Source organism: Leopardus geoffroyi, chromosome D3 (genome assembly GCF_018350155.1).
Source record: "Leopardus geoffroyi isolate Oge1 chromosome D3, O.geoffroyi_Oge1_pat1.0, whole genome shotgun sequence".
In the NCBI taxonomy this organism is placed as follows: Eukaryota; Metazoa; Chordata; class Mammalia; order Carnivora; family Felidae; genus Leopardus; species Leopardus geoffroyi.
In genome coordinates, this window is record NC_059339.1 from 94,501,841 (window position 1) to 94,526,496 (window position 24,656).

The 24,656-nt window shown below is 48.6% G+C and overlaps 1 protein-coding gene across 3 annotated transcripts; it reads left to right on the forward strand.

Moving 5' to 3' along the window:
- Positions 1-13,411: 13,411 nt before the first annotated feature.
- On the forward strand, positions 13,412-23,450 carry HSBP1L1 (heat shock factor binding protein 1 like 1). Of its 3 annotated transcripts, none has more exons than XM_045458069.1 (4): positions 13,412-13,554; positions 14,543-14,609; positions 15,595-15,689; positions 23,134-23,450. In XM_045458069.1, exons 1-4 carry the CDS (start codon positions 13,504-13,506, stop codon positions 23,152-23,154), a joined length of 234 nt encoding a protein of 77 aa, XP_045314025.1. In that variant the 5' UTR covers positions 13,412-13,503; the 3' UTR covers positions 23,155-23,450. The 3 variants fall into 3 exon arrangements, with proteins under 3 accessions (XP_045314025.1, XP_045314027.1, XP_045314026.1); XM_045458071.1 differs by lacking the exon at positions 23,134-23,450 and adding an exon at positions 17,967-19,046; XM_045458070.1 differs by lacking the exon at positions 23,134-23,450 and adding an exon at positions 15,952-15,984.
- Positions 23,451-24,656: the final 1,206 nt, after the last annotated feature.

Consider the following 24,656-nt stretch of genomic DNA (forward strand, 5'->3'; position numbering starts at 1 on the left):
CCGTGGCCGAGGCTGGGCCCACCACCGGCCTCTGTGTCCTCACCCTGCACTGGTGCCGAGTGGCCGAGCTCTAGCCAATGAGGGTAGGGGACACTGACTCACCCCACCTGCAGGCCTGACCCCTTGGGCCTCCACCGGACCCTCCTTGCTTGCCTTCACCTGCTGACCAGGTGCAAACAAGACAGTGGAGAATCCACTGGGATGTGGCCTAGGATGTGGCTCCCGGCTAGATGGGACGTGACGCTTGACTGACAACATGAGGCAGAGCCCCCATGTCGGACTGTGACATCGATGAGTTTCACCAGGCTCAACCACTGGAATCTGGGATTGTTCATTACAGATGAGCATTACTTCCTGTAACATACAATCGAATTCTGAAATGTCCACCACCTTACCACTTCCCAAATGGCATTTAACCACACTCACACGCACTGCACAAAGCCCCGGACTGAGGATTCCTAAAAACCCAGTTGAGCCCACTTCTAATCTTTCAAACCGACACCCATGTTGTTATGTAGAGGAGCCACTGTGAGCCCTGCAGTGTCTGCCCAGCCCGACGTGGACCAAACGCAGCTCCCACCTGGTTGGCACCTCCCACTAAGACTCCACCAGCAGAGCAGCTCTGCAACTATTTTAAATTTCATACACGATGGCTCTTTTTTTTTTAAGTTTGTTTCTTTTTGAGAAAGCCAGCATGAGTGGGGGAGGGGCAGACAGAGAATCCCAAGCAGGCCCCACACCCGCCAGAGCAGAGCCCGATGCAGGGCTCAAACCCACCAAACTGCGAGGTCATGACCTGAGCTGAAACCCAGAGTTTCGCCTAATGGACCAAGCCCTCCAGACACCCCTAAAAGATGGCTCTTGAAATGCAGATCGCCTACGGGGAGGACAGAACCACACTCCAGCACCACAGACCTACTGCCTGTCCCGTTTCCCTGGGCCGTGGGAACGGTGGTCCGACCTTCCAGGCCTTCTCTGGCCTCTTCTGGACTCAGGAAAGGCCCCTGGCATCCAGAGGTCAAGGGTATTACCACCCTTCTCAGCCCTACTTCTGCCTTTGAGAGCCTTGAGTTTGCAAGGACCTGCTCAGCCATTGGGGCAGGAATGTCCAGGTGGCTGACAGATTGCTGAGACACCACACAGGAACATTGTTACCGCTTTAGTTTTGAACATCAAAATCATGAAAATAGATAAAAGGACAACAAAAGGGAGGAAATACTCAGAAAAACAGGAAAGAAAAGGGGTGGGCCCTAAGAGGTGCCCCGACCAGCTCCTGCTCATGAAGCTGCATGGCTTTTCCTGGTGAGAAGGCGCTGACCCAGTCCAGGCAGAGCCACCAGCCCATGACAAGTACTTCCCCTTTCCCCAAATCCGTGAGAACAGTAGCAGAAATGGAAAGTCCTCCTGCAGTGAGACCAGGAGAAAGCGAGAGCTCCGAGCTGCTGGGGTGTGGAGACAGGCCACCTGCACGGGCCATAGAGAGGAGGAAGTGAGGACCCAGGTCCAGAGAGAGCCAGGGGAACACCAGCTGCGGGGCATCTGAGCTGCAAAAATGAAACCCCTAACTTGCAGCAGGGGAACAAGGTTGACAGGCTGCTGCTAGGAACATTCCAGAACTAGTCAACAAAGAGAAAATAGAAAACAACAGCCCAAAACAGTGTAGGAGATCTTCGTGAATCCTACTTCGGAAGCATCTGTGAGCCTCACCGGGGAGGAGAGCAGAGGTGCCCGGTGACGCCCCACGGGGCTCAGGCCAGAGCCTGGTTTTCATGAAGCACCTGGGAGCTTGACAGCCACCACCGCCTTGTTGGGACCCAAGCGCCTCGCCACCTTTCTTATGCAAACCTAACTGTCCCGAGAGTGTAACAGATCAGTGACCGGGCAGCAGAGGGTGTGTGTTGTTTTAAAATATCTTCAGGGGCGCCTGGGGGGCTCCCTCGGTTAAGCCTCCGACTTTGGATCAGGTCACGATCTCCCGGTCCGTGGGTTTGAGCCCCATGTCAGGCTCTGTGCTGACAGTGGAAGCCGGGAGCCTGCTTCGGATTCGGTGTCTCCCTCTCCCTCTGCCCCTCTCCTGCTCATTCCCTATCTCTCTCAAAAATAAATAAACACTAAAATAGATGAAATATGTCAGAGAAACACATGCAATTCTTAAAATTTGTCAGATGATGATAGTATTAAGTGGAAGGGAGGGAGGGAGGGAGGGAGGGAAGTCTGGATGAAGCGTGCAGTGTAGCTGACAGCAGTGCCCCATGTCCTGGTGTCCTGGGTCCCTGGTGGTGACAGCGCCCTGTGGTTGTGGAAGACGTTTTTAGGGGAGGCTGGGTGAAGGACACGGGAACTGTCGACCCAACAAGGTACTCTCTGAGAAAGAGGCTGGGCTCAAGGGTGTAACTGCAGTTTGAAGAAACTAAACCTACGCGGGTGGGCAATCTGCTAGAGAAAAGCTGGAGAGAGGTCTACGGAATGATTATAAATTTTTTCAAGGAATTATTTTATGAAACATTCAGAGAGAAAAATAACCCATTACGAAATTAAACTGAGAGAAGACAGTCAGAATTTGACCGAATCTAAAAAGACCAGAATGAGCGGGTACAGTTACCCGCAGAAGCTGAGTCCAGACACGGGACGTGCGGAGCTCAAAGCACCGGTGAGCTCATATCAGGAGTCCCAAGACTGGGGCGCCCAGCCGGCTCAGTCAGTGGGGTATGTGACTCTGGACACTGGGGTCGTGAGTTTGCGCCCCATGTGAGGTGTAGAGATTACTTTAAAAAAAAAATTCTCAAAGACCTAGAAAGGGCTTTACTTACTTTTCAAAAAGTGAAATGGAAATTCCGCGTCATTGGCTTGTCCTGCTGCCTGGCTGGAGGGTCATCAGCAGGAAGGATAAGAGAGAGGAGAAGCTATACCAGGCTGTCTCGCGAGCAAAACTCTTCGTTAATAACTGGAATAGAGACCATTTCAAACAAAAACTGGGTAATAAGATGGCAGCCACACATGAGACGAACAAATAAAGAAATTGTAACATGACTCTCATTTACGGTCTTTGGCTAAGACTCCACTGGAAAATGAATGTCAGATCTTGTACCAAAAAAAAAAAAAAAAAAGAAAAAGATGCCCCATGAGCTTTTTTTTTTTTTTTTAATTTTTTTTTTCAACGTTTATTTATTTTTGGGACAGAGAGAGACAGAGCATGAACGGGGGAGGGGCAGAGAGAGAGGGAGACACAGAATTGGAAACAGGCTCCAGGCTCTGAACCATGAGCCCAGAGCCTGACGCGGGGCTCGAACTCACGGACCGCGAGATCGTGACCTGGCTGAAGTCGGACGCTTAACCGACTGCGCCACCCAGGCGCCCCCCCCCCCCCCCATGAGCTTATTTAGCAGAAATATGTGACTCTGCAAAGGGAGCTGTTTCGGGACAGTAGGGATGACAACAGAATGAGCCCAAGGCATTAGCAGCGAAGGAAACGAGAAGTCACAGAGCAGTCAAGAAAGGGAGGAAGGTGTGCGGAAGCCGACCGGTCTGTGCAGACTCCCTGTGACCGTGTGACCGAGGGAAGCTCCCTGGGCCGGAAGAGCCCCTGCTGGGGAGAAGCAGCGCGCCCGGGGGAGACACGACCAGAGCGAACCGAGGAAGCCAGTGCCTGCCCAAGCCAAGTACACGCGCACGCGTGCACACGCACGCGTGCACACCACGCACAAGGGGCTTTCTAGCTCTAGAAGCACGCGGTTTTTCTTATGAACCTTCCCCTCTTCTTTTTAAATTGAGGCACACTTCATGCGACACAGAATCGGCACTGTCAAAGCACACAGTTCGGTGGCAGCCAGCGCAGTCACGCTGCTCTGCCCGCACATTTCTGTCCAGTTCCCACACATTTCATCACCACAAAGTAAAACCTCGCTCCTCCCCAAGCCCCTCCCTCCAGCCCCTGGAAACCACCAATCTGCTCTCTGTTTCCGGGGATTTACCTTTTCTGGCTCTTTCCTATGAACGGAATCATACGACATGTGACCTTTGGTATGTGGCCTCTCGCATGGGGGTCATGTGACCGCTGAAAGCTGCGGGAGCAGGAGGCCAGTCCCTCCGCCGCCCGCTGCCCAGGGAAGCCCAGCTCCAGCTCCCTGAGAGCCTCCCTCCTACTTGCCTTCCTGGGTGGGCTCCAGAAAAGCTTCAGGCAGCTTTAGTTTTCTGCTTTTATTCACACGCCTTAAAGTATTTTAAATCCTAGGATCTTGGTCTGAGCAGTGACAAAAAGTAGCACAATTCTCACGTTTGCAAAACCATTCAGGAAAGGAAAATGAATTGAACTGAAGAGAATATTTTAATACAAACGCACATCGACTGGCTACCAAGTCCCCGAGACTCTTCCTTCTTACAGGTTTCTCTCCCTGCCTCCCACTCGGTGTGCTAGAGCTGTTCCTGGGGTCCCCGTGCTCTGCCTCGAACTGGCACCCCAGCCTCCCGGGAGCTGAGCACGTGCCCTCCGGCCCCAGCCCGTGTGATTGCTGCCTTGGCTCTCCTCATTAAGACTGTGGCTTGATGAATTGTTCATCTGAAGGAAAAGAACGGTTTTCCTCAGGTTTGGGGTTTTGTTCCCAAGACCCACGGACAGGGAGGAGGTACTTAAGGGGAGAGGGACTGATGGCCAAGAGCCAGGCCAAAGCTCCAGAGTTTCCACCTAAGGAGATTGATGGGAAGACACTGGTTTTTCTTTCTTAAGCTTATTTATTTTGAGAGATACAGAGAGTAAGTAAGGGAGGAGCAGAAAGAGAAGGAGAGAGAGAGAGAGAGAGAGAGAGAGAGAGAATCCCAAGCAGGCTGTCAGAGCAGAGCCCAATGCAGGGCTCAAACCCACGAAACCCGGAGATCATGACCTGAGCCGAAACCAACAGTTGGACGCTTAACCGACTAAGTCCCCAGGCACCCCGAGATGCTGCATTTCCTGAGCACCGTGCCACCGTGTTTGATCCACAGAAACAGCAGCACTGATTTTATTTCTACTCTACACAGAATGCAACTTTTTAGGGGCGCCTGGGTGGCTCAGCCGGTTAAGCATCCGACTTCGGCCCAGGTCATGATCTCACGGTTCGTGGGTTCAGGCCCCGCATCCAGCTCCGTGCTGACAGCTGAGGGCCTGGAGCCTGCTTCGGATTCTGTGTCTCCCTCTCTCTCTGCCCCGCTCCCACTCATGCTCTGTCTCTCTCTCAAAAATAAATAAACATTACAAAAAAAAAAAAAGAGTGCTTTTTTATTGTATTCTCCTCGGGGTGGCTTTTGAGAGGAGACTGCAGCCACGCTGGTGGTGCCCAGTCCAGAATAAAAACCAGACACAAGGCTGGTCAAGGTGCGAAATGAGGAAGCCTTTGTCGGGGCCATTCGGAATTATGTATCACACTCTTTTTAAGGTGCTTATAACCTTGGAGAGGATTCTGGGAAGACGGCGGAGCAGGGGCCCCGGGCATCTCTCCCCCCCAGATGACAACAGCAGGGGCGGAACCTGTGTGACGGGACTGCTTTGGAACTCTGGGCTCTGCCCGAGGCCTGCCACGTGTCCGGGAGAAGTAGTCGATTTTGGTCCATTCCAGCTCGTAGCACAGCAGCACCTACCCGTCCCGCGCCCCAGCCGTGTGGCAGGCAGCCGGGCACGTGTTTCTGGAGCAGCCCGCAGAAGCCAGGTGGACAAAAAGGACCCTGTCCCCCCAAACGGCAGGAGGCCATGCCCTGACCACACAGGTGCGGACTCAGAGGCTGGCGGCCATTGCTGTCACCCCTCCAGCTCCAGCTCGAGTGACTTCAAGGGGATAAGTGCCCTCTTATCCCCCTTTTGTTTTCCCCTTTTCCCCTTTGGGGAGCCACACGTTACAGACTAGGACATTGAAAAACAGCTGCCTATTTGGGGGAAGTTAGGAAGTGACAGCACATGTCCAAGGAAAGGCTCAGAAAAGACCGGGGAAGACATTAAATGGACACCTCAGGCTGACCCCCGGCACAGAGCCTGTAACCACGAAAAGAACGACGACAACAAAACAGCAAACCCTGGGGAAGGGGGAGAATCTGATTTCCAGAGTAACCGCATCATGAGATTCGAATGTCCAGCGCTCAGCAAATCACAAGGCACACAAAGAAACAGGGGACTTCGGCCCATCGAAAGGAAGAAGATAATTCAACAGAATCTGTCCCTAAAAAGGACCCGGTGTCAGATCTACTAGAGAGACTTTAAAGCAACTGTCTTAAAGATGCTCAGAGAGCTGGAGAGTGACAAAGTCAAGAAGACAGTGTGTGAACTACTGACAATAAGAAACAAAACCTAACACCAAAAGAAATTCTGGAGCTGAAATTACAGCAACTGAAATGAAAAATTCACCAGATAAATCAAAGGCGGATTTGAGCACACAAAGGTTGAAAATCTGTCCTGTTTCAAATTGTAGACAACTCACAGCGGCTCATTAGTCTGTATCCAAATCAGAGACAGTGAAGGTCTTTTTGCTTGGGGGGGCGGGGGCAGGGCTTAACCTCAATTCCTTCTCTCCTGCTTCCCCAGGTCTTTGCTCACCCACAGCTTTTGCACACTTGGTCACACACTGAAACCCTGGCGGCTTTACAGCCACCCCAGGGGCACCCGGGGGCCTAGTCTGTCAAGCATCGACTCTGGGTTTCCACCCAGGTCATGATCTCAACGTCGTGGGATGGAGCCCCGTGTCAGGCTCTGGGCTGACGGTGCGGAGCCTGCTTAGGATTCTCTCTCTCCCTCTCTCTCTGCCCCTCCCCTGCTCACGCGCGTGCTCGATCTCTCTCTCAAAAAAAACCAAAAAACAAAAAACATTTAAAGCCACCCCAGAGCACTGACAAATAGGACGGTGCTGAGTCTGGTCACCGTGCAGCCAGGTTTGAGAGCCACTCTTTTCAAATTCACACCCAGTGCAGGAAGTCCTCATGGCTTAGGAGAATTGCTTCCAGGAGAGGACACTTAAACAAAGGGGGCCAGATGGCACAGTAAATAATTAGTGGATTACAAAATAGTGGATAATGTTGCATTAAAACATGAAAAAGTTATGAAACTAAAATAATTATAAACATTATTCGAAATTAGGAAAATGTTGCCACTATTTCAGAATAAAAAGCAAGAAACTTTCTACTCAGATCTGTGTATCCAAATCTGTACCCCAAAAGAACCCCTTTTCTAACAGATTTTATAAATGAGAATCTGCAAACATACCAAAGGTAGAGACTGGAGACCGGGAGCCCCATATCCCGCATTCTGCATCGATACCTACAAAAAAGCCCTTTTGACGAACATGAGACAAAGACGAAAGAGAGCGCTCTGACCTGTCCTGACGCAGCAGCTGCAGGCGCCTGGGTCCGCAGCGTGCACGGGTGAGGCCCTGCGGTGAAGGCCCCACGTGGCGCCGGGGGCACCTGAGCCTTCCCTGGCGTTGACGCTTCGGGCACAGAACTGCCTCTCACATTTGGTCAGACAGGGATGCTCTCCTCTCTCAAAATTTTAGTTTCCAATTGAGATAAAGCTTTGCTTCCTTTTTAGCTTGTGCTCTGGTGGCCCGCGTCCTTGGTTTCATAAATATGTTCTGCTGCCTCTTTTCTTTTCCGATCCATCTAGCCTTGGACCAGCGAGACGTCACCCACAGCATCTGATGTCTGCAGTTTCCTGGCACGCTTCAGCGTTCTCATGTTGTGGATGCCCCACCTCAGCTACATTAGAGGATTCTTCTCCCCAAACCTAGTTCCTTAAATGTAATATTCCTAAGGTGGGTTTCTATTAAGCGATGCTTGCCTCCATATTAATGAATTTGTCTCACGTGGATGCAGGATTAAGACTTTGCTCCCTAACTAACCGGTATAGATGAAAACCACCCAGGTGCTAGTTGTAGAAGGACAGATCCTAGATCTCCGGCGGGAGGGGGGTGGTTCTCAGAGACTTTCTGAGTAGGTTCGCACTGGACCAGAGAGATTACACTTCAGAAACATAAAACGTGTGTTTAAAAACACAAAGGCGAAAGAGAATCACAGGTTTCCCAGTTCCTGCAATTCTTTTTTTTTTTTTTTTTTTTAAGTTGAAACTGTATGTTTTTTTGTTTGTTTGTTCATTTTGGTCCTGGAATTGTTAGCCTAGAGTTTGAAGCTGGAAAAAATGTACTTTAAACAACTTTTTTTTTATTAAACTTTTTTTGAGAGAGAGAGCAGAGGAGGGGCAGAGAGAGAGAGAGAGAGAGAGAGAGAAAGAATCCCATGCAGGCTCTACAATCAGCACAGAGCCGATGCAGGGCTCGATCCCATGATACTGGGATCATGATCTAAGCTGAAATCAAAAGTCAGATGCTGGGGCGCCTGGGTGGCTCAGTTGGTTAAGCAGCCGACCTTGGCTCAGGTCATGATCTCGCGGTCCGTGAGTTCGAGCCCCGCGTCGGGCTCTGTGCTGACAGCTCAGAGCCTGGAGCCTGTTTCAGATTCTGTGTCTCCCTCTCTCTGACCCTCCCCCGTTCATGCTCTGTCTCTCTCTGTCTCAAAAATAAATAAACGTTAAAAAAATTTTTTTTAAAAAGTCAGATGCTTAACCCACTGAGCCCCCAGGCACCCCCCCACCCCGTTTTCACTTTTGGGGGCATATGCCCAGAAGTGGAGTCGCTGATTCATATGGTGATTCTATTTGTAATTTTTTGAGGACCCGCTGCCTCACCGTCCACAACTGCTCCATTTTAAGTTCTGGCCAGCAATACACCCGAGTTCCAGTTTGTCCACATCCTCACCCACACCTGTTGTTTCTGTGTTTCTGATAATAACCATCATCATGAATGTGAAAGGGTATCTCTCTGTGGTTTGGATTTGCATGTCCCTGGTGACCAGTGATGTTGAGCATCTTTTCATGTGCTTGTTGGCCACTTGTATGTCTTCTTTGGAGAGATGTCTGTTCAAGTCCTTTGCCCATTTTTAATCAGGTTGTTTATTTTTTGTTGTTGTTGAGTTTTAGGAATTCTCTGTATATTCTGGTATCAATTCCTTATCTGATATATGACTTGGAAATATTTTCGCCCATTCTGAAGGTTGCCTTTTCATTGTGTTGATAGTATCCTTTGATGGACTTTCTCGGTGCTACACCCCACTCCTGGCCCTGTACTATAATCTCAAACAACTTAGTGAAGTTTAGGGCCCCATGTGTGAAGTGGCAAGGCAATAATATTTGCCTTGCGTGTGTTATCGTGGAGATGAATGACAAAGTGGAAATAAAAAGTATTAGCCCGTCTTCCAGAAATAGCATTTGGGTATTCCCCTTTCTATAACACTTTTCCTACCCTTCCCAGTCAGCTGACACACCTTGTCTGTCTCCCAGTTCTGTACCCCTAGAGTACCTGGGAACTTGGAAGTGCTTGCAACCCCAAACACGGGACTAAGCCTTTCTTTTCCTCTCCCCTAAAGTCATCGAGCTCACTTTCACTCCGGCCCAACACTATCAAGCATCATGGGTGTGCAAAGGTATTACATGATGTGCTTGTCCAAATGCAGATTCTTGGGGTGGCTCAGTCGGTTGAACATCCGACTCTTGATTTTGCCTCAGGTCATGATCCCAGGGTCATGGGACTGAGCCCTACAACAGGCTGCTCAAGATTCTCTCTCCCTCTGCCCCCCTCACCTGAACATGGGTTCTCTCTTTCTCCCTCTGTCTCAAACTGGAAAAAAAAAGTTGATTCTTGGGCTCAGGAAGGGCACCGAGTGACGTGGATGCTGTGGCTTGAGAACCGTGCCAGGATGCGCTGTTTTAACCACCCAGACCCTGAACATCCCACCTCCGGTGATTTCTGCCTCTGTTCCAGGACAACCACCTATTTCCATGACCACGTCAAGGTCTTTGCCACCTGATCCCCTAACAGCTGGACTTCTAGAATCTTCCTACATACCTTACAGGTTCTCTTTCTTGGTGACCGCATGAGCCCTCACATCACGCTGCCTCTGCTTTCTTATCATTCCCAACTGGGTGAGGGAACTGGGTCTGAGCCCCCTCCCTTCTTAGGGAGCCCCCAGGCCTCAGATTCTGGTGGGAGTTTCAGAGGCTCTGTCCCCTCAAGGGTAGTGCCGGGCCACCTCTACCAGATCTACCTGGAGAGAACCCCATGACCCACCCAGACCTCCAGCCACCCTCTGAGCTGGGGGCCTGTCTTTGTTTTCTCAGACTCATGTCCCAGTGGCCTGCTGGGCGCAGCAGGCTCCGATTGCCTTGGTCAAGCTGTTCTGGAAGCTGGGGCTGAAGACCACTCGAGGCCAGGCTGGGCAGCCTCACAGAGGCTCCTTGGAGGAGAGAAACACAGGCAGATGAGAGGCCCGTGGCCTCAGAGACAAGAGCCTCTGCTCTTGTGTGTGTCTAGTTCCAGGCTCCCGAGGGCCAGGCCGTGCTCCCTGCCTGCTGTCTACTGTCTGTCATCAAAAACAAGGAAGGCATAGCCTGCGTGCGGTGTGAGCGTGCACATTAACGCGGACCTTCGGCTAGGACCAGCTGTTCGCACCGGGAGTCCTCCCGGGAATCCGTGCTTCCCAGGGTGCTCCCAAGGCCCACCCCAGCCTAGCTCTGCACAGAATGTCAGAAGTGTCCAGCACCACGCAGCCCTGCCCTGTGTGAAGGAGCGTCTGGGGAGCCGTTTGCTTCCACAAGGGAACCTGCCCTTGCAGACAAGGTGGGTCCGGTCGGTCGTGAGAGAATCCGGGCTGGGCCCTCTTGCCAAGCAGGTTTTCCCTGAGTCCTTAGTGGCTGAGGGAGAACCCGGAGATCACCCAGCATGAGGCCTCTCCCCCTCCACATCCTTCAAAGAGAAACCAGAAGCCGTAGGACAGGATTCCTCGCCTGGGAACCATCCGTGGAGAGGAGACTGAAGCTCAGGGCTTAGCCAGTGCACCTCCTGCCACCCCCCTCTCCCTGGGCCGAGGTCCCTACTGCAAGGCTTCCTCCTCAGTCGCTGAAAGATCCTTAAAAAGACACGAAAAGTGGCAACACGGCCATGCTTTAAGAAAGCTATTAAGTTTATTTATTTTGAGAGACAGAGAGAGAGAGAGAGAGAGAACGTGCACACCCGTGTTTAAGTGGGGGAAGGGGCAGAGAGAGGGAGAGGGAGAGAATCCCTGCTGGGGACCCTCAGCATCGCAGAGCCAGACGTGGCTCCAACCCCCAAACCGTGAGGTCACGACCTGAGCCGAAGCACTTAACCGACTGAGCCACAGGCACCCTTAAAAAGGTATTTTAACAGCTTTATTGAGATATAATTCACATACCACAAATCCGCCCTTTAAAGCATACAATTCAATGATTTTTACTTTATCCACAGGGTCCTGCACCCATCATCATAACCTAACTTTTGACTCTTTTGCCCCCCAAAGAAACCCCCTAACTATTGAGCAGTCTCTCCCTCACCCTTCCGCCCACAACACCCAGCAACCACCACTCTGCTTTCCTCCTCTATGGATTCGCCAATTCTGGACGTTTCATGTAACCGGAAGCCAGTCACAATGTGTGGAGTTTTGTGACGGGCTTCCCTCTCTTCGCATGAGGTTCCCAAGTCCACCCACGTCATAGTGCCCCTCGGTGCTTCTTTCCTTCCTTATGGCTGAGTAACGTTCCACCGGATGGATGGACCACATTTTCTCTGCATTTGTCTATTGGTGGCCTCCTGGGCTGTTTCCACCCCTTAGCTATTGTTAACGGTGCTGCCGTGAACATCTGTGTCACGCGTATGCTGTCACTTCTCTCGTGTCTATGTCTGGAGGTAGAACTAAGGCTATATGGCGACGTTATGTGTAGCTTTCCGTGGAGTTGCCAGGAGGTTCTCCATACTGGCTGGGCCATGTTACATCCCACCAGCAGTGTGTAAGAGCTCTAACTTTGCCACACCCTTGCCAACACTCTCATCGTCTGGCTTTTGATTCTAGCCATCATAGTGGGTGTGAGGTAGGATCTCATTGTGGTTTTGATGTGCATTCTCCTGATGAGGCTGGGCCCTGGGACACGGGGGTGACCCAGACAGACACAGCCCCGCCCCACAGAGCTCTGAGTCCAGAAGGGTACAGACACATAACCAAAAAAGGTACCTGCTAAAAACAGGGTCCTGGGGGTCACCATGAAGTGACCCACGAGCCACAATCCAGACAGGCCTGAAGGGTGCCAGGAGAGAAATGGGTTATGAGACCTTCCTTCCAGGGCTTCAGTAAAATCAGAACAGGGACACAAGTGTTGGCGGTGTGCCAAGACTTGGTCATGTCCTTAGGTTTAAAGTTGACCGTAGAAATAGCGGAGATTTAAAGAGCTGGCTGTCTGGTGGTTGAGTGGTTATGGGCCCAGGACGGGGATGCAAAAGAAGCCACGTGAAGGCTGCAGCTAAGTCACCCAGGGTCTCCGTGATCTCACTAGAGAAGGGACCACATTGCATAAAAACGGAGGAAACCTAAAGGCAGAAGGCAGGACAATGGGTGCCAGGGGCTGGGGAGGGGCTGTGCAGGTGCGTGCTGGTGACACAACGTGAGGTGCTCCCTGCCCCTGCCCCCTGCACATGGTTACGGGCTAAGATGGTAAATGTCAGGGGCGCCTGGGGGGCTCAGTTGGTGAAGCGTCAGACTCTTGATTTCAGCTCAGGTCATGATCTCACGGGGTTTGTGGGTTTGGCCCCTCGTGGGGCTCTGTTGACAGAGGGGAGTCTGCTGGGGATTCTCTCTCTTCCCCTCCCCTGCTCGCACTCTCTCTCTCAAAGTAAAAAATTAAAGATGGTAAATTTTAGACTGTGCATACTTTGTCATAATAGTAAAAAGATGATGCTCACTCTCTAGCTACCCTCTTCCGTCTCTGACGCAATGAAAACAAGGCAAACCAGTGGTGCGCAGGGGAAGCCGTCAAACTGGACGAGCTACCTTTTCCCTGCACGGGGTCTCCCCTCCCTCCCCTGGGGGTGGGGGCTGACCGCCGGGCTGGAGCGGCCACCTCCCCAAGCCCTCACCTCCCGGGGCCCCCTCCCAGGACCTGACGCCGGTACCCAGGGTGCCCGGCGCGGACAGCCACGCCCTGCCCAGGGATTCCCTTCTGGGCCCTTTTCCAGCGTCGGGGGGTCAGGAGTACGAACATCCAGGCGCTTCCAGTATTTGCGTCCGAAGCCCGAGCATCTCTGCAGCCGCCGCCGTCATCGCTGCCGGGATCTGTGTGGGTGAGGTGCGGCCCATCCGCCACAGCCACCTTCCCCCTGACCCCCCTCCGTCCCACCTGGACCACCTGCCACCCCCCACCCACCTGCCCCCAACCCCGACCCACCTGGACCACCTGCCCCCCCCCACCCACGACCCACCTGGACCACCTGCCCCCACCCCGACCCACCTGGACCACCTGCCCCGCCCCCCCCACGACCCACCTGGACCACCTGCCCCCACCCCGACCCACCTGGACCACCTGCCCCCCTCCCCCCCACGACCCACCTGAACCACCGGGACGCCGACCCACCTGGACCACCCGGATCACCCGACATGGACGCGCGGAGCCCCAAAGCCCCGGGCGGGGACGCGCTGCGGGACGCGGTGAGTGGGGCCCCCCTCCCCTCTTCCGCGTCCCTCCTCACCTTCCTCACCGTCTGGGCGCCGCACCTCCTCCCGGACTGTGCGTCCCCCACCCCCCCATGGGGCGCAAACCCTTCGCGCCACCCCCCTTCCCGCTTCCGGTTCGCCGGGAGGAGCTCCCGGAGCAGGAGCGCCAGGCTGCGGGTCAGGAAGCGACTTCAAACGCTAGTCTGTCTTCTTGAAAAGAATTTGTTAGACGTTATACATACTTGAGGCTACATTTTCTTGACAAAAGTGAAACAGAAACACCAAACCTTCTGAAGGGAAACTGCTCCCGACAGAGGCCGCAGCACCTTCGTACGCACGTGCAGGTTGCACACTGATACCCGTCTCTGTATTCTCATCTCCAAAATGGGGACAGAGACAGGTGCGGGGAGGCAATTATCCCTGGTTCCAGATTTCACTCGGTAAGCCACAAGGAGGCAATATGCAAATATGGCCTGCCGTCACCAACAATACCGATACTCAGATACTCGCCTATGGCCTGGTCAACAAATCCTGCCATCCCACCCCAGCTGGTAACTACCCCAGAGTGCAGGGGAGACGTGAGGCCCTCGTGTGCTCTGGATGGCTGGTTCAGCCCTACTTAGGAATTCTTTGAGGGACTCAAGGTTATTAAGGCATTCTCCTATACTTTCTCTTGGACATTTGATAGTGTCAGTGCTTACATTCAGGTGTATGATGATTTGGAGTTAATTTTGGGGTATGGTGTGAAGTACCTCTGCTTATTTAGTTAGTTATGTGTTTGGCTATCTCATTGTCCCAGCATGTTTTCAAAAGATTTTCCTTCGCCTTTGAATAGAAAGCTCTGGGCACCTTGTCCAAAATCTAACTAACTAACTAACTAACTAACTATATATTTATATGGAGGCTCTATTCCATGATGCTAAAAGGCCCTACATCAAGAGTAAATATTATATTCAATTGTCTTATGGTTCATTTTTTTCAGGCAGAAAACCTATTTCAGGATCTTCAAGAACATTTTCAAGCTCTAACTGCAACTCTGAACCTCAGAAATATCCTTTCTATCTTATAACAAATACTATAACGCTTTTGAACTGTAATATTATCAAGGAATATCTTGTCTGCTATTAGTGGATAATTGTTGACCTACGATGTCCTGGTGTTTACATTGTGCCTTTCCATGATACCCTGGTGTATTAACTACCACTCACAGGTAATTACTTCCTGCTTGGCCAGCCATACAGGGCATTTTGTATGAGAGCAATACGATACAAGGACGCAATGCACAATACTACCCAGTGGGGCTTTCTGAGCCTACAGACTAGTAAATCTGAGTAGTCTGCTGAATAACATCTATGCACTTCCACGGAATCAGAAACTTGCAAACATCCCATGGAATGTCTTCAACCGAGGATACTATATATGGCTCTCCTGACCTTTGTTTTGTTTGGTTTTGCAACTTCAGCAGCTGTTTTAAGACATGAATTCAAACAGAATTAGAGTAAAATGTTTGTTTCCAGTTTGAGCAAATCCAGATAAGCTGTAATATCGGTCCTAAGACTTAGAGTGCTAGAGCTCACTTTACTAATTGAATTCATTCCACAGAAATTGTTTAAAAAAGGGGCGCCTGGGTGGCTCAGTCAGTTCAGCATCCGCTTGCGGCTCAGGTCATGATCTCACGTCTGTAGGTTCAAGCCTCCTGTGGGGCTCTGTGCTGACAGCTCAGAGCCTGGAGCCTGCCTCGGATTCTGTATCTCCCTCTCTCTCTCTCAAAAATAAACATTTTAAAAAATTAAAAAAGAAAAAAGAACTGAGCTTACAACTCAAAGGTTAAAGACACACTCCAAAAACCTCAGGAGAATAATTTGCACTGACCTAAGGTATTAGTACGCGTAGTCTTTGAATCCCTCGTTTTAAGTGTTGCACTGCCAGGGCGTTTTATCAGTAGGCTCGATGAGTCGCTGCAATCTGAAGGATCTCTCAGGACTTTCTGGCTGGTGCCCTGTACCCTGTGTAAAATTCTCCTTAACATTGTACTGGAAGAAATGGGAAATCGCATCGAAGATTTACAGAAGAATGTGAATGACTTAATGGTGCAAGCTGGGATTGAAAATTCTATTAAAGAACAAATGGTAAGGCCATTATTAGGAAACTAAATATGTTTGTCTTTTGCATATCTTTTGGTTGCTTTCATCTTGAAAAATACAATCCCGTATTTGTTCACTGTGGGGATTATTGCCTCTGTACTACATGGAAAATCTTCAGGAGTAATAAGACATTTACAAATGCTCTTTTCTAAATAGACTAAGAGAAACACTCTTTGTCATAGTTCCTTAAAAAGTGTACAGTTTATTTATTTAAAAAAATTTTTTTTAATGTTTATCTATTCTTGAGAGATAGACACAGAGCACAAGCAGGGGAGGGGCAAAGAAAGACACAGAACCTGAAGCAGGCTCCAGGCTCGGAGCCATCAGCACAGAGCCCAACGCAGGGCTCGAACCCACAGACTGCAAGATCATGACCTGAGCTGAAGTCAGACACCCAACTGACTGAGTCACCCAGGCGCCCCAAGACGTGTACAGTTTAAATGACAAGCTCTACTATTTAAAAAATGGATGTTATTAAAGTGCTTTTCACAACCACCCCTCAAATTAGTCTTCTATCAAAACACAAATCGTGATGAATTGGAGACTGGGGATTATAACGTAGTTTCTGTTTCAGACAATATATTTATATAACCATTTGAAGAAGACATATGGGCATTAAGCCCTCAACCCGTTTCTCAGTGGTTCATGGGCCGTCCATCCTGGCCTCCCACAATGCAAACCTTTCCAGTGGAACGTTGCATTTAATCTTGAAGATCCAAGTAAATGCTTGGCTTCAGGTCTCAGACTGGATCTGTATCCACGTGCTATATGTGGAGGTTCACAACTTCATTAAGATACTTATGTCTATTTTATTCTGATAGATCAGAATAATAGATTATTCTCATTGAAGATTAGGTGTCTTTGTTTCCCTCGTTTTACTGTCTCTTTTATCATTATCCTAAGTCAGCTGGCAAATTATCCCCACTTAATCCTGCTAAATCAGGGCCAGTTCACCTATCAGCGACTTACAAATACCCACATCTGGTATCCTGGTAACGAAGGTAATCGTAACCTGCGTCCTGCTGCCACCATAAAACGCTGCAGAGGACGCTCTGTCTCAGAGGTGGAAGACATAGCTTCAATCAGGCTCCCTCGATGGGGCCCACCAGTCCTGAGGCGGGGCGAGCAAGCCCTCCCCCGCCCCCCTGCAGGACTGAGTGAGAAGAGGAGAGCCTCAGGGCAGGAAGCCCTGTGCCCAGAAGAGATCTGGCACACTGCAGGCATGGGATGGCAGCCAGGTAACCAGGTCCCTGCCCTCCATCACTCAGATCTAGCTGCTGTTTTAAATTTGGTCGAAACCACTAAATATTAGGCATCAAGTTAAATGATCAAGTAGGTGTGGAACCTCACTACGTGATGTGCACGCAGCCTGAGAGAAGGTCAGATCTCCAAGGGTGTTTAAAAGTGGTACTGCCTTCTAAATGAGAAGACCTAAACAAACTGAGATGTTTGCACAAATCTGTACTTGTTGGTTGTGCTTGGTCGCACTCGGTCAGGGTTAACACAGGGCTGGCTTGTGCTGTACATCTCAGGGGATGGTGCACACCCCTCAAACCTGTGTTCCAGTTGTGGGGAACCCAAGATGTTAAAAACTGCCGTTCTATATTCCGATAGATCTGGTACTTTGTCGGTCTCCCCGTTAAATGACGTTGTAACACCTTTCCCGCAGTTACTTAGGCACAGATAGGCAGTGAGTGTGTGGGTGGAGGGAGCGGGGCGCTTCCCTCTGGGGTACTGTGTGCTCAGTCACCGCGGTGGAATACTGATGCAGGAGTCACGTTTCGGTAAGAGAACGGGCCGTTTATTCACCTGCAGTTGTGAATCCACACTGACTCCATCTGTCAAACATGACAAATTTGTGGTTTTCTATACACTCAATTTTTCCTGTCCACAAAATGTTTTAATAATTAAGGGAAATTGGGGCACCTGGGTGGCTCCGTCAGTTGAGCCCCTGACTGCGGCTCAGGTCATGATCTCACGGTTTGTTAGTTTGAGCCCCATGCGGGTCTCTGTGCTGACAGCTCAGAGCCGGGAGCCTGCTTCGGGTTCTGTGTCTCCTTCTCTCTCTGCCTCTCCCCTACTGGTGCTCTCCCTGTCTCTCTCTCTGTTTCTGTCTCTCAAAAATAAATAAACATTAAATTTTTTTTTTTAAATTACAGGAAATTAAGGTATTTTATTGAAAGCTGTGGATTCCAGGTAATGTAAGTGTGCATTAATTGGTATATAAATCAACCCTAACCCCTTTCAAATTTTTTCTTGCAGACCTGAAGACTTGAAAATATGATAAAGTCAAAGTTGTACTTTTTGAATGACAATTTGCATAGTATGTGTTCTGGTTTTTACTATTTAATTGAAAAATTCATTTTAATGAAGTGAAAGATGAAAAGAACAATGCAATAAGGACATAGTTTAGAAGGTGACTAACCACTTGACCAAGGTGGTTCTAAAATGGCAGAACATCTTTCAACGCATACCTAGTATTTACACGTCATGGGAGGGAAGCATAAGCTCTATCAGGTCAGCTCTGTTTCCTGAATTAAGTTCTAGACAGATCTTTTTAAAAAAATCATAAGCTGTTTTGTGACTGAGATTTCTTTCTCAATACCTGCATTCCAACTCAGCTTTTCCAATCATATGGTTCTCTGTCTAGTCCGAACACATTCTGATAGCAATGTTCTCCAAACCAAACAAAACCCAGGAAAACAGCCCGCCTCGTCCCAGGTCACCCTTGCCCACTGTGCTCCTAAGGAGGTGGTCACCAAGAAGAAGCACGAAGATCACAGTTCGGCTTATTTTGTAGGTTATATAGAGACGTTTTCAAATAATTATCCAATTTGCCTCTCTGAGCCAAAGTAAAGCGGAACAGGGTCGGTAAGAGGCTCTTGTTGTAAAAATAACACGATTCCTGCATATGAGATAGATTTTATTCTTCGTACAAAAGTCAAAACCACGCATAATTCTACAATTTAAATTGAATTAGCCACTGTAAACATTTTTCTGTGCATACAATCCTATATATGGTTGATGACGTTGTTTATAATCTCATATCCTGTTCTCTTCATATCATAAACATTTTTCCATCTGAAAATTTCACACACTTCTTACATTTTTTTTTATGGCTGACTACTATTCTATCCTATGGATGTAATAATTTAACCATTTCCTTGACTGTTCCTTGGACATTGACGATATTTCCCGCCATCTTGCTACTATAAATAATGCTGTGAGGAACACTGTTACCATGAATTCTCTGCATGTTTCATTAGGGTCAGAAGTGTGACTGAAGACCGAGTACATTAGTCAAATGCATTTAAGAAATGAAGCATCATTTTATACTCCCAACAGTGGTGTATGTCTTTCCTTTTTTAATCCAAAGTTTTAAAATGGCGTCATTTAAATTCAGTATTCTGGGGCGCCTGGGTGGCTGTCGGTTAAGCGTCCGACTTCGGCTCAGGTCATGATCTCACGGTTCGTGGGTTTGAGCCCCACGTCGGGCTCTGTGCTGACGGCTCAGAGCCTGGAGCCCGTTTCAGATTCTGTGTCTCCTTCTCTCTCTGCCCCTCCCCACTCGTGCTCTGTCTCCCTCTGTCTCAAAAATAAATAAACATTTAAAAAAAATGTTTAATTGAGTATTCTTGGGGACTTAAAATCATGATAGTTCTATTGGATTATGTGAAAAATCTGAAAGCGTTTTAGCTGCTATTATAATTTTAGCAGAAACTAGATATTTGAATTGAAGTAAACCAAACAGATTTGAGTCCTCATTAATAACATAGATCACAACTCAAAACCCAGGATTTTTAAGAGATTAAAGTAGGTAGAAAAGAAAACTTCTGTTAGTTATTAACTCAATAAAAACACGAGGGGCACCTGACTGGCTCAGTTGGTAAAGCGTGTGACTCTTGACCTCGAGGTCGTGAGTTCAAGCTCTACATTGGGCATGGAGCCTACTTACAAAATAAAATAAAAACAGTAATACTGTCCAAAAAATACTAACTTCTTTGTGGATCCTCTTTAACAGTCTGACATTAAACATCTCAATGATTCATTCAAACCTTTAGAGAGATTATTTGACATTTTAGAATATCATACCTGTTTCAACGTGTTCCTAACATTTTTATAAAGGACTGCTATTCTCCAGCACCCTGTTACATATATTTAAAAGAAATCAAATGCTTCCATAAGGAAAAAGGGGGACGTAGCACCTGGGTTTACACGTGCTTAACCATGCTTATTCCAATCTAAACTTGATTGATACGGAACTTCAGTAGCAAGCAGTTTATTCATAGAATACTTAAGTGAAATGTTGCGAATTCAGTATCAAATGCTATATTCATATACTTGCAATTTAAAACTCATTTAACACAAAATTTTTGAACTTATGAGAACACCAAGCTTAATAACAAAGGGCTAACTTTGTAAGGCAGCATTTCCGGATGCAATTGTCTGAAGGTTTAATTGTCACATTTAATTTCCTTTTTGTTTTTTAAAGTTTGTTTATTTTTGAGAGAGAGAAAGCACAAGTGGGGGAGGGGCAGAGAGGGAGGAAGAGAGACAATCCCAAGCAGGCTCTCTGCTGTCAGCACTGAGGTGGTTTCAGGGCTCAAACACACAAACCGTGTGATCATGACCTGAACCAAAGTCAGAAGCTGAACTCACCGAGCCACCCAGGCGCCCCTAATTTCCTTTCTTTACAACTATGGTCTCTTGCCCAACCTATCACCATAGACTTTTTTAAAATATATTTTTAAAATTTTTATTTATTTTTGAGAGATAGAGCAGAGTCGGGGAGGGGCAGAGAGAGGGAAACACAGACTCTGAAGCAGGCTCCAGGCTCTGAGCTGTCAGCACAGAGCCGGATGCGGGGCCTGAACCCACGAACTGTGAGATCATGACCTGAGCTGAAGTTGGACGCTGCTTAACCGACTGAGCTACCCAGGCGCCCCTAAATATTTGTTAAAATGTTTATATTTGAGAGAGAGCACAGAAGGGGGGGGGGGAGAGAGAGGGACTCAGAGGATCTGAAAAAGGCTCTGTCTCTCTCAAAAGTAAACAAACATTAAAAAAATTTTAAAAAAAGAAAAGAAAAGAAACCTGGTGAGGCCACGAACACATCCTATATTTTAACTGAGCAGCTTGAGAAAGGACATTTAGGGTGCAGATTTTAGAAATATCAGTGGTGTGGTTTTAGAGTAGTTGTAGCTTTGATTTTGTCAGTCCTCTGAGCAACTCCTCTCTCCTCTGCATAGGATCAGAAGTTAGAAAAAGGCAGCCTAGGGACCCACACGTAACAATCTACTGCAAACACACAAGGTTGCTGGTTGTTTTAATGTTTCGGATCTTTGTTTGAATGTCTGAGGACTGTATGTAAATGACATCATACCACAGTATCCTGCGCCCAGCCTCTCCAGTCAGTAGTTTCAAATTCATCTATGTCGATGTGTGTAGCTCTACTTGAGTCACTAACTGCTGTGTCATAGCCTTCTGAATTGTTTTGCACTGGACTAATACCGTTTCCAAATTATACTGCAATAAACACTCTTGCGTGTATCTCCTCTGTGTCGGTTTCCCTGGGGTACTTGATTACTTACTGGGTCCCTGAATATATTCTGTACCTTCTAGGCTTGTTGCCTCTGTGTCAGCTGCCACGACTAATTCCTGGACTTTGCACAAAAACCATCCTGGGGAGGATGGGAAAGAGAAATCATTCAGATTCAGAGAACCAAGGGTACTGGTATACTTTCTGCACTAGCTAATTTCAACTTGAATAAAACAACCTGGTGCAGTGATGAGGCACGTTTCAGTAGCCATGAAGATCTAGGTTTGAATTCATGCCCTGTGTAAGAGTTGTAACTTTGGGCAACCTAAGCTTTAATTTCCTTCTCTACAAACTATCCACCTCGCAGGTGGTTTGCAAATGGTTTGCAAATCACTTAGCTCTGGGCAAGGTAAACAGTAGGTACATAATGATAAGATATAAACTTGGAATGAAGAGGCCAAACTATGATAAATTCAACTATATTGCAGCCACAAAGCACTTCCAGTGAAAAAGATAGTTATTTAAAAATTTTTTTTTTTTTTTCAACGTTTATTTATTTTTGGGACAGAGAGAGATAGAGCATGAACGGGGGAGGGGCAGAGAGAGAGGGAGACACAGAATCGGAAACAGGCTCCAGGCTCCGAGCCATCAGCCCAGAGCCCGACGCGGGGCTCGAACTCACGGACCGCGAGATCGTGACCTGGCTGAAGTCGGATGCTTAACCGACTGCGCCACCCAGGCGCCCCAAAGATAGTTATTAAAGTCAAATGTGAATGAACTTATTACAACTTATAAATACAAGTTTACGGCAAGTACAGAGTAAGTTTACAAATGTGGAGTGTAATTTTTTTGCTTATTTTTTTTTTGTTAATAGCAATAAAGCTTTATCAATAAGATATAATTCACATGTTATGCAATTCACCCAGTCAACACACACACTTCATTGGTTTTGGTATATTCACAGATGTGGACAAACATCACAGTTTTAGAACGCTTTCATCATCTCAAGAAGAAACCCCATTCCCATTAGCTACCACCGCACCCCTTCCCCTCCTCCTAGTCTTAAGCAACCACTAATCTACTTTCTGTCCCTACGCCTAGGCTGGATATTTCCTATGAATGGAATCACACAATACGTAGCATCTAGCCTCTTTCCCTTACCCTGACGTTTTCAGGGTTCACCATGTTGTAGCCCACATCGGTAGTTTACTTGTGACCAACTAATACTCCATTGCATGGCTGTGCCATATTTTGTCTATCCATTCTTCAGTTGATGGCCACACAAGTTGTTTCCCCGTTTTGGCGATCATGAATAACGCTGCCACCAATGTTCTGTCCAAGGTCCCGTGTGGACATACGTGTTCATTCTCTTGGGCATATAGGCAAGACTGATATTTCTGGGTCGAATGGTAATTCCCGATTTTATTGGGGAACTGTCAAACTGGTTTCCAAAGTGGCTGCAGCGTTCCACCTCTCCACCAGCAGTGCACGAGGGCTCCAATGCCTCCATGTCCTTGACCTTGAATCTACTCGTCCTTGACCACACATGTAGTAATCTGACCCTTTGAATCTACTCACAGCCATCCTAGTGGGCGTGAAGTGGCATCTCCTGGCTTTGATTTGCATTTCCTTGATGAGTAATGACAGCGAGCTCTTCCTAGGATTGTTGGCTGTTCTATCTTGGATACACGTCCGAAGTAGAATACTGTCTATTATGTCAGGTACTTGGGGTCGTGCTGATGTTCCCACTAGCCCCTCGTTTGATATGGGATCATACACCCTATTCTGCAAATGGGCAAGTTTAGGCTGGAGGAATGAAGCTGAGGATTTGCATTTGAGTTTTAAATCCATTTAAAGCACACCTCCTTTGTACTTGTATTCCAACCACAGTCAATCTGGTCACAGCAGTGAGGGCCCAGCAGGCACCATCCAAAGACACTATTCCAAGACATGGGACAGCAGACACTACCACCCCCACACTCTAGAGACAACGGAGCTCCAGGAGGCCACTTGCCACAGTAAGCGGCAGAGCCTGGCGGTGAAACCAAACAGGGCTGCAGGGTGTGGCCCCGGCTCCCCACAGGATGTTCCTGGGAAGATCCTAACCACCCACCCATCAACATGCTGCTGGGGTGAGAGACACTCAACATTGTGGTAAGGAAACCAGCTGCATGTACTGAAGAGCTGTGGTTTCTACAGAAAATACAGCCTGCTTGGGGCGCCTGGGTGGCGCAGTCGGTTAAGCGTCCGACTTCAGCCAGGTCACGATCTCGCGGTCCGTGAGTTCGAGCCCCGCGTCGCGCTCTGGGCTGATGGCTCAGAGCCTGGAACCTGTTTCCGATTCTGTGTCTCCCTCTCTCTCTGCCCCTCCCCCGTTCATGCTCTGTCTCTCTCTGTCCCAAAAATAAATAAACGTTGAAAAAAAAAAAAAAGATTTTTAAGAAAATACAGCCTGCTTAAGTTCGTTAGATACGATGTTTGGAGGAATAAGAAACGACTTCTTGGGGCGCCTGGGTGGCTCAGTCGGTTGAGCGTCCAACTTCGGCTCAGGTCACGATCTCACGATCTGTGAGTTCAAGCCCCGCGTCGGGCTCTGTGCTGACAGCTCGGAGCCTGGAGCCTGTTTCAGGTTCTGTGTCTCCCTCTCTCTCTGCCCCTCCCCTGTTCATGCTCTGTCTCTCTCTGTCTCAAAAATAAAAATGTTAAAAAAAAAATTAAAAAAAAAAAGAAACGACTTCTTACTCTTTATATTTAAAAGGAAAATAAGACTCATTATTTTATTGCACTGCTTTTATAGCCAGAAGACTAAAAAATACTTTTTCCCCCAAGTGTATATTCTTTCTGAACTCAAGCCTTTGGACTCTGTTGTGGGTTGAATTGTGACCCCCATAAATTCCTATGAGTTCTACCCCCAGTACAATGTGCCCTTAGTTGGAGATGGGGTCATCACAGGTGTAATTAGCTAAGATGAGGTCATGCTGGGGAAGGGTGGCCCTCATCCAATGACCAGTGTCCCTGGAAGAAGGGGAAATCTGGACACAGACCCGCACACAGGAAGGAGGCCCCGTGAAGATCCGGGTGAAGCGTCAAGCCAAAGATTGCCGGAAACTACAGAGTCTGGGGGAGGGGCAGGGAACAGATTCTCCATCACAGCCCCAAAGACCCCAGCCCGAGCACACGTGGATCTGGAGTCCTAGCCGGCAGGATGTGCGAGCCCACGCGCTTCCGTTGTCACCCCGTCTGCGTACTTTGTTACGGCAGGCCTCAGAGACGCCCACGGCCAGGCGTATAAAACACGGCGGCCCCATAGGACATGCGCCCGAATTCCACTCCCAATGGTAAAGATTACGACTAATTTCTGACTGCCAAGATCAGTGATCTGTATGTCAAGTTTCTCAAGAAAGAAGCAATCA

Coding starts and splice junctions, on each gene's coding strand:
- HSBP1L1 (XM_045458069.1), top strand. CDS start 13,504: ATGGACGCGCGGAGCCCCAAAGCCCCGGGCGGGGACGCGCTGCGGGAC. Junction 14,610..15,594: donor TGCAACTCTGAACCTCAGAA/ATATCCTTTCTA, acceptor TTAACATTGTAC/TGGAAGAAATGGGAAATCGC. Junction 15,690..23,133: donor ATTCTATTAAAGAACAAATG/GTAAGGCCATTA, acceptor TTCCAACCACAG/TCAATCTGGTCACAGCAGTG.